Source organism: Diachasma alloeum, unplaced genomic scaffold, assembly GCF_001412515.2.
Source record: "Diachasma alloeum isolate Michigan unplaced genomic scaffold, Dall2.0 Dall_scaffold_00362, whole genome shotgun sequence".
NCBI classification, from domain to species: Eukaryota; Metazoa; Arthropoda; class Insecta; order Hymenoptera; family Braconidae; genus Diachasma; species Diachasma alloeum.
This window is the reverse complement of record NW_021680501.1, coordinates 94,550-104,408: the sequence shown is the minus strand read 5'-3', so window position 1 is coordinate 104,408 and position 9,859 is coordinate 94,550. Positions and strand designations below refer to the sequence as shown.

At 43.3% G+C, this 9,859-nt stretch overlaps 1 protein-coding gene across 1 annotated transcript; it reads right to left on the bottom strand.

Moving 5' to 3' along the window:
• Window positions 1-3,241: 3,241 nt before the first annotated feature.
• On the bottom strand, window positions 3,242-8,176 carry LOC114841366 (cilia- and flagella-associated protein 43-like). The gene is made up of 3 exons (XM_029126321.1): window positions 6,891-8,176; window positions 5,433-6,823; window positions 3,242-5,364 (listed from the first exon to the last, which is right to left on the bottom strand). Exons 1-3 carry the CDS (start codon window positions 8,174-8,176, stop codon window positions 3,242-3,244), a joined length of 4,800 nt encoding a protein of 1,599 aa, XP_028982154.1.
• Window positions 8,177-9,859: the final 1,683 nt, after the last annotated feature.

Sequence of the window (9,859 nt, the reverse complement as noted above, 5' to 3'; positions counted from 1 at the left end):
AATCTTGTTTGACCCAACAAAATTGCCAGTTGAAAATTGCCAAAAAAGAATTTGTTTTGTTCGAATTTGAAAGTCTCAAACATGCATAATTATTGTGGTTTCGACAGCAACGAAATAATTGGCTCAAGAGGCGGATAATTCACACCAGACGGCGCCTTTTCAGGATGAAAATATCTCATATAGAGGAAAATTGCACTAATCCTTTCTATCAGTGTAAATATTTATGATTTTGTTCATATTTTTTGTCCAATTCAATTGACAAAATTGATGATTGAAAATGATTGAATCTACAGTGAGAGAAAAACAAGAACGTTGTCAAACAAATCTTGTTTGGGCCAACAAAATCGCCAAAAAACAATTATTTTTGTTTGAATTTGGAAGTCTCAAACATGAATAATTGTTCTGCTTTCGACAGCAACGAAATATTTGGCTCAAGAGGCGGATAATTCACACCAGACGGTGCCTTTTCAGGCTGAAAATATCTCATATAGAAGAAAATTTATCAACTAATATTTAATCCCTAAGTTGCAAGATTGCTATCATATCATTATTATTGTTTCATTTAAGGATTCATTTGTTGTCTGTGATTATTAGACAGCCGAAACGAAAAACTACTATCCCTTGTTCGGCATAAAACAAAGATTTTTCGAGAGCAAAATACGTATGGGAGTCTCGAATAACGATGGAGTAGTGCTAGAAATGACATTTCTTGCGTGTCCAGAGAATGCAATTTTTTTTCAACTACTAAATCTATTTCGCACAGAAAAATCCTTTTTGATCATTTTCAAAAAAATATTTTCTTTGCACAAATACGACTTGTTTGAGAACTTTGTCGTTTTTCTCTCAATGTACAATGTGGTTCGTAACAAACCGTAAAAGATGCCTGAATATCCTTAATTGTACCAGAACTCTGGCAATGCCTATCCATCAAACATCTACCGCAAAAAATGCTCTTCCATCGTTGGAAATTCAGCTGAAATACAATCGGTAAATCGAACGTGATTTTCACGGGGCATTAAATCCCAAAATGCGTAATACGTGCCTCTATAACGTGTTCGCATCGCCGACCAATGCATAAGAGTTACCCCGTGGCCGAAAGCATCATTTCACATTCAGTGAAATCTTGCGAAAAGCGATGAGGGTGGACTGTTTTCATCCCCCTCCCTCTCCCCCTCCTGCGCCGTTGTTTCAAACCCAAGTACATACTCGACATATATTGACTCTTGGGAGCCCACGTGCATACGTAATGCTCTTGAGAATTTCTCTCACGCGCGTACCCACACATTCTCAATGCTATATGGTAATGCCCCCACTGTCCGGCTTACCGGGGATAAGTGTCATGATTTTCAACGGTCAACTCTATATTTTCACCATCACAGTGTTCCACCTCAAGAGATCCTCAGCATTTTCCATTTGCCGGCATTTTCTTGGCATGCATGTGTCATTTCGCTCGCGTCAAAATACAAGAGAGAAGAGAATGAGAAAAAAAAACAAAGAATTGTTCCTGAAAAAGCGCTCAAGTGATCATAAAATTGCCGGCGGATGCTTGGGCCAGTGGTAATTTTTTTATTTTCCGAAAATGAGAGTTTACAGCCTTCCACAAGGGCTCCACGAGAATGCTCCTTTGTCTCTTTATGGTCTGAAAGTCAGTCCAGCATCAACTTACGCTGGGGAATCCAGCGTAGGGACGAGGGAGTTTTGTATTCGTTGGGTTATGACGGGCTCGGGCAGAAGTGAGGACGTGCGAGGACGCCATAATACGGGAGAGGGAGAGGGGGAGGGCAATAGGAGTGAGAGAGAGATGGAGAGGGGGACCGGCCTCGGATGCCCGCGGGATGCCAAGTCCAGAAACACCAGACATCCAACAGGAATATAATAATAATAATAATAATAATAATAATAATAACAAAGAGTTGTGCTCTCTTGTCTCTCTGCACGAGCTGTAAAAACACTCACCTACTTCTTGCACATATTCCTGCACTCGCGAGAGTCAATTCTCATGTTGCGCTGTTAGAAATTTTTTGAATGGAAGATGTTACAGTTAATCGCATGAGAGTGACATTGAATCGGATTTAGGGAAAAAGTGGTTATGAAATTTCAAGTTTTAAGTAGAATTCACGGAAATTCATGAGTTTTCAGTGGGAGTGAGATGGAAATTTTACAACTTGATTGAATTTTCAATTTTCCTGATTTTGCACAAAATAATTAAACTGAAAAGTCAATTTTATTTTTTTTATTTTTTTAATTTTTTTTATGTAAGTCAATTTTAATGACTTCAAAAAATAAAAAAATAAAAGAAATCTGTCCAATGGACTATTCGAATTTTCAATGACAAGATTTCCCGAAATTTAAGTGAAACTTGAACACGATAAAAATTTCCGGAATCTGGCACGAAAAATTCAGACGAAAATGTTTTCAAGTGTGAAGTATTCCGCGTGTGCAGATATTTTCAAGTCATGAGCAAATTCGTTTGCATTTGCAAAAAAATGAAAATCCCCCAAATTAAATTTTCCGCTGAATATTTCGCTAGTTTCAACTTCACAGTCTTTGTTTCATCGTGAGAGCTCGAAGAATAAAGAAATTCGTGAAGTTTTGGCGATTGGGATCACCATGTCGATGAATGTGTTCTCACTGAATCTAAAATAACAGAAGCGATTCTAATCTACTATCACACACGTGTCAGGTTCTTACGGTGTAGAATCGCGTGATGCTCGAAGTTTCGGTACTCGATGGAGTACCTCAGACACGACAAGAAACTTCGGTACAACCCTGAGCCGAATTGTACTACACTCATCTTACACGTGCTGTTTTACCCGAATACAATAACTTGTATTTGATGCTATTGGATATTGGTTGTATTACCTTGTGGAAGTTCGATGAAGGATATACGGTTGTTTTCACCCGATGAAATGGAGAGACCCATCGCGACGCATTACCAGATTGCTTTCCTCGCTTGATGTTCACACGATCCTTTACCTCCGCGAATACTTTTTATGCGTCTGATTTGACTACCGCAAACACTTTGCTATTCACCAGGAAGTCTCTCCTCCAACTTCCCCTCGCGATTTTATTTGCATTGATTGGAGTGAAGGTTTTAGGTTTCATTGGATTCTCCCCTTTTCCGATGGGGTTGGTGAAAAAAAAAGTTGGTCATTGTGGAAGTGATATGGAAATTTTGGACGAGAACTCTCGGATGAATACTGCTTAGTGAAAATGGAGAACTGATTCTTGAGTTGTTGTTTTATTTTTCCTCCATATCCGCATCACTCATGGGAATGACTCTACAACCAGGCAGAGCGGGATACCTCCTCATCCTCAACAGCTGACTCTCGATCTTCATCTCCAACAAATCCACATAATTCTTCTGAATCTTCCTGCCGAGTCTTGCCCTCCGCAACACCGCCCTCCTCAGCCCCTCTCTCATCTCCTTGGACTTCTCCTCGGCCTCGAGATTCCTCTTTAGCTCCATCTCCCACCTATCGATATTCATCTCTTTGATTTTCCCATCGAATTCGTAATTTTCCCGCTTCTTCGCCTCAATCTCCCTCTCGACAGCATCTATCTTCGACCACCAATCGTTCACTGTCTTCTGCATAATTTGTTCCATCGCCGCGATCTCCCGCTCCAGATCCTGCACTGTTTTACCATCAGTCGGAAGTCCTAGCTGATGTTTCTTGAGAATCTCCCGCATTCGTTTCGTCACCAAGAGGTTGTTGATCTCATTCAACTCGTCTGTGAGGTCTTGCGTCTTCATCTGGAGGGTCTTGTGCTCCCACTCCTTGAGGAGAGTTCCTCTGTGGAACTTGGTCATCTCCTCCAGAGCCTTCAGTTTCTCGTCACCGGCCTCCAAGATACCCTCGTTCAGTTTTTTCACGACACCCACAGGGATTAATTTCGCATTCAGGGTGTCATTCCTTTGACCCTTCAGGTCAATTTCCACCTGACCCATCTTCAAGACCAACTGGATCTCCATGTCTTTCATTTGTTCCACCAGATTTTTCCTCATCTCTCCCAGGACATCTCCAGAATAAGCTATCAATTCTTTACATCTCCCGATTTTTGCGCTATTTTCAACGGTAGTCTTCTCCATCTCGTTGATCTCCATCAGATTCGCTTTGAGTTTCATCTCCAAATCGATCTGATGACGTCGAATTTTGACAAGATGCTCCCAGTGATGAGGCCTGACTGACTCAGGCAGATCCTCCGGCTGGACGTCAAGAGCTTCAAGACTCGTAAGGTAATTCCTGAATTCTGGTAGGAGAGGTACTGCACCGCTCTGGGTTGTGATGCACTTGGCGAGCGTGAGGACATCTCCTGGAGACGCGTTCTTCAAGACAACCTTTGGGCGTTTTTTGTAATGCTTCCTCAGAAGTTCTACAGCTATCTTTCCGAGAGAGTGGAACTCAGACTTGAATTTTTTGACTCCTTTCTCTTTATTGTGAAGAACATCGCGTTGGGACTTCAGTTTGACCAGCTCGTCCTCAAGGATCTTGCTCGACGACACAATTCTCTCTATCTTTGATTGCTGTTCGGAGATGACAGCTTGAGTTCTTTTCGCCTCGTTAAACGCCTCCATTTGGTCGAGGGCTTGCAGGTACCACCGGGCCCTCAACAAATCCAGTTGGAGGATCGCCGATTCCACTCGCATCCTCGTCAGAAATAACCCCTGAAGATTCCCGTTGAACTTGTCTATCGTCTCTCGAAGAGTCTTCGTTATCTTAGAATACGTCGTCTCAAGAAAGCTCTTGTATCTGTCACGTTCTTGCTCTAATTCTACAACTTGTTGCTCGTATTTATGAGCTAGGACAATTTCTTCCTTCGAGTAATTCTCTGGATCCTTTGCTTCCATGAAGTCAGGCTTGGGGATGTCTCTCTTGATGATATCCTCCCACCGGAATTCGAGAACTCCGTCCATCATCTCGATGAGAGCCCTCCGTCGAAAGTCATCAGACAGCATGAGAAGTCTTAGCCGTTCTTGATCTACGGCTTGTTTGTCCAGGAGGTCCTGCTCGGACGGGGAAACGTAGGGCTTCACAGGGACCTCATCATCCCTCGCTATTACAATCGACTCGGGTTTCTCTTCAGGTGACCAGTGCGGCTCGACAGGTATCTCAGGGACGGACGACCCGAACATTAATCGGAGTTCGGAATCTATGAATCGGATTTGGGAGATTATCTGGCTCGCTGAAGACATGGCGCGTTCCTTAAGCGTGAACGTCTCGTTGAACAGTTTGTTGAAGTAATGTTTCAGGGTTTGGGAATCGGTGATCAAGGAGGTTGTGAATTGATGGAGTTGGGGGAAAGTATAATGCTTGAATTGACAGTATTCACTGGAGGGCTCTACATATCTGAAGGTCGTGACGCCTGAGGAAAGCACGAGAAAACCAACATCACGTTGGGAAGAATGATATTTCAAGGGGCGAAAAACTCACCTGCAGCTGCCTGGACCTCTTCGATCTTATCCTTCTTAGCGATCTCATCCTCATCTTCGAGGAAGCTCTCCACGATTGTCCTTTCGTCTTCAATAACTGGTGAGTATCGATCCCTTAGTAGAGTGTAAGCTCTCGGCTCTCGATCAACACCTCGAAGATTGTCATTAATCTCGGAGAAAGATTCAAGCCAACGAGCAATCTCCTTCTCCTGAGGGTCGCAAGGAAGACTAGCAAAATTCATCACCTCCGTGTCCCCGAAGATGGCGAATATCGACTGCTGCTTGACATCTTGCACATCCCAGAATGTCTTCTTGATCCAGTTGGAGACTTTCTCGACCTGAGTGCATTGGAACTCCAGTTCTAGCCGCCGGTCTTCTCTCTCCTCTTTAGCAGTCTTGATCTTCTGCTCCCGCTCGATCATATCCAGGTCGAAGGCGGAAATCGCAAGTCTCTCCTGCACCGGAAGCTTCTCGTTCTCATCCAACAACTTCGATACTTGGATCTTCAGTTTATAAAAGTCATTCATGATTGATGATTTGAGGTCTTTAGACTGCTCTTCTTCTCTCATCGCTTGCTGTCTTATCATCCAATCGCTCCAGATCTCAACGCCACTGTCTTCCGGTGGAATTTTTTCATACCTTCGGGAGAGCATTTGGATAATGTCAGGATTGAGTCGGGAATAGTCCTTCGAAATATTCTTCTTCACTTCTGCATAATCTATTTGAGTTTTTCCAAAATCAACTGGTGATTCCAATTGATTCTTCTCAATTTTCATCAACTTCAGCCCAAGAAGAGATCCATCACTGCCTAAGGAGAACACAAAGTCCCCTTCCGGTTTCAAAACAGCCTTGGATACACCGAAATTGAGCCTATGATGGGAATTCACGTGTGCCAACCATTCCAAATTCTTGAAATTCTTCACAACACCAATGATTCCGTCAAATCCGTAAGTAATGATCCAATTTCTATCTGTGTGGACTTTCATCCCTCGAATTTTATGAGGAGATTGTGCCGCATTTGTCAGACAAATCTGATCATTTTGGATTTTGTAAGTATGAAGATTTCGGGATGAGAATGGTGAAGCTACCATCGTCATGGGTTCAAGCCCGTAATGGAAATTGTCGTAGAGAGTTGGTAACTTCAGAACACTAACGATGGCTCCAACAATCTTCTCGAAAGGTGGCAGTTTGTAGATGATTATGCAATTCGCTACTTTTGCTCTTTTAAAGGGCAGAATCAGCATGAGAAGCATAAGTTCACCCTTTCTGTTGAACATGGCGATGTCCAGAACCCTGTGCTCTGTTTCTATTTTCCGCACTGTTGAGGATGGGCTTTCGACTGATTCAATGCAGTAGAATAATCCATACTTTTTCCTACCAGTGATGAGATATCTGGAAAATTTCCAACTAGTGACTATTTCTGTAACTGAAATGAAGGTTCTGTGTGAGGAATACAGACCTGCCGCATTGCGAAAACTTCAACAGATCCATCTGATGCTTCTCAAACTGATACTTTGATAAAACCCTGGGATTCTGGTAGTCATGGAGGCTCACCGAGCAAATTTCTCCAGCAGATGTAGAAACCAAAATCATAGGACACTCCAAATGCGAGATGATATTCACAATATCCCCTTCCACTGACAGTTCCAACCTCCCTATTTCTTCCCCACTGTGAGACGCCATTATCACAAGATTCTTCAGATGGTCTACAGCTGCCACGTGATGTCCCCACGGATAGATAACCTCCAAGAACTTGAAGCCGCTTCCGTAATCGAAGATCTTGTCGATTTTGGGAGAAGTCTCTCCTACTGCAAGGGTCATCTCCATGACATCGCCTTGACCAGCGAAGAATATCAATCTGTCCTTCTTGAAAATGTCAGCCGAGAGGATGTGAGGCTTCAGCAAAGTCTTGATGTACCACTGCCTCCGCCAGGTATCGTCCCCCTTTCTGTAAAACCTCATCTGGCAGAATGTTGTCTTCAAAAGGATGCCATCAGTGAACCAGCTGAGGACAGGAACTTCGTAGTCGAGGCAGGTGGCGCACCTCTGGGAGAAGACAATGCGTTTCGGTTCGTCCCAATTTTTTTTGCAGAGGTAGACGTGCCCGGAGTCATCCGCAATCGCTAGAAAAGGATCTGACGCGTCTGGAGACCAATCAATATCCACCGGAAGCGCTCTTTTCGGAAGCGTGACTTCTTCAACGAGCGGAGAGATGGAGTTCCGGACGATCTGCCAGATCAGGAGTTTCCCAGAGTCTCTCCCAAGTTGGGCGATGGACGCCGGTTTCCCTTGAAAGACCTTGATCACCTGTCCTCGAAGATCATGGATGGGAGTGGCGATGAAGCACAACTGCGACCCGGACCTCCAGTTCCAAAGGATCAAATTGTAACTTGGAAATGATGCCAGTGATACCAAAAAATCCGGAGGAGCGAAGGCAGTCGTCAGGTAGCCATTCTCGGTTCCTCCCTTGCATTCCGAGATGATCTTCATACTGGGATACGTGAAGATAAGAATCCTCGGGTTGGGGCAGCCCTCAGAGAGCGCAATAAGATGGAGTTGAGGGTATGAAGAGATGGAAGAGGCTCCGTCCATGGATTCAGGGCATCTCCACAAGGTCTGAAGCTTCTTTCTCACGTGGAGGAAGATGAGATGACTGCCACCAGAGGGCCACACTATCACGTCTCTGTCAATCCAACAGACTTGATCGATTTTTCCTCCACGATTCCAGACAGATCTCCACTCCATCTGCGTGACAATTAGATTGTCCAAGGACTTCTTCAACTTTTCGAGGTTAACAGAGACGAGGGAAATGGAAAAATAATGTTACTTTAGCCTTGAAATTGGATTGCGTGAACGAATATTATCACCCGGCGCCAGGGCAATTCCCGCAAAAACAAAAGCCGATTAGTAGATGTACATATATCAGTCGCTCTCATGCGTGCCTCCAAAGGACCCCCAATAGTGTGGCATGATGAGGTCAACCAGCAGGGAGTAGTTCCACGTAGTGAAGAGACGACGATCAAAGACGTTGTTATCTCTGACCAACTCGTGATATATCCACAGACATTGGATTTATACCTCATCTATTGCTCTTCCTCAATCCAAAGACCCGATAAAGGTTGGATGATTGAGGAAACAAGGGTAGGGGGCGTCCTATTAAATTGATATCACGCTGTGAGATGAATATTTGCATAGGTTAACGCGTTATCCAATAGCCAATCACGTTTCAATTGATTTGCAGAATGAATTGAGCCATTTCCACTCTTCCAACGTGCATTATCGATGATCTCAGTTTTTTAACTGTATTTTTATTTTGTCTTTATGAGTCGTGGCACTGAGAGAAAAACGACAAAGTTCTCAAACATGTCTTACTTGTGTCAAGAAAGTAGTTTTTTGAAAATGATCAAAAAAGGATTTTTTTATTCCGAACATGCAGAGAGTGCGGCGCCGGAATGAAAAATTTTTGTCGCAAAAATAGATTTAGTAGTTCAAAAAAAATTGCGTTCTCTGTTTCATACGTATTTTGCTCCTGGAAAATCTTTGTTTTATGCGAAACAAGGGATAGTAGTTTTTCGTTTCGGCTGTCTAATAATCACAGACAACAAATGAACCCTTAAATGAAACAATAATAATGATATGATAGCAATCTTGTAACTTAGGGATAAAATATTAGTTGATAAATTTTCCTCTATATGAGATATTTTCATCCTGAAAAGGCACCGTCTGGTGTGAATTATCCGCCTGTTGAGCCAAATATTTCGTTGCTGTCGAAAGCAGAGCAATTATTCATGTTTGAGACTTGCAAACTCGAACCAAACAAATTATTTTTTGCCAATCTTCAACTAGCGATTTTGTTGGCCCAAACAAGACTTGTTTGACAACGTGTTTGTTTTTCTCTCAGTGTGGCACTGTCCAGTACTGGGAGTCCTGCACAGAGTGTGGGAAAAACGTCTCTCTTTACGTTTATAACGTTCCGAGTAGCATTTAATCAGTGCCCAGGAGAGGCTGTATGTATGGTACCCCCCTCGCGATACAGAAGGTATATGGTTCGGTTAGTTTTTGCCCGGTTCGCTGAAAATTGGCGCCAAATTAGTGAGGAGGACGAGGCGGAGCCCTTATTTACCTCTCTCTCTCTCTCTCCCTTACATCAGAACTCTCTACCGTGGAAACTACTCTTTTCTCCACATATTCTATACTCTGCCTTGGGCTGCGTGACGCGAGACATTAAAAGTAACCTCTGGGGCTCTCACGTGGCATCAACCCCTCCCTCTTCTACTCTCGTACCTTCAATTCGTACTGTATTTATCTGGACCCCCAACATACACGCTTTCACCGGGTATAAACGCATTGAAAATGTCCACGAGAGTGCTATTTTCAGTTTTTTTTATCTGGTTGAGGAAAAGGTTTTTTACTGAACGTTAAAATGAC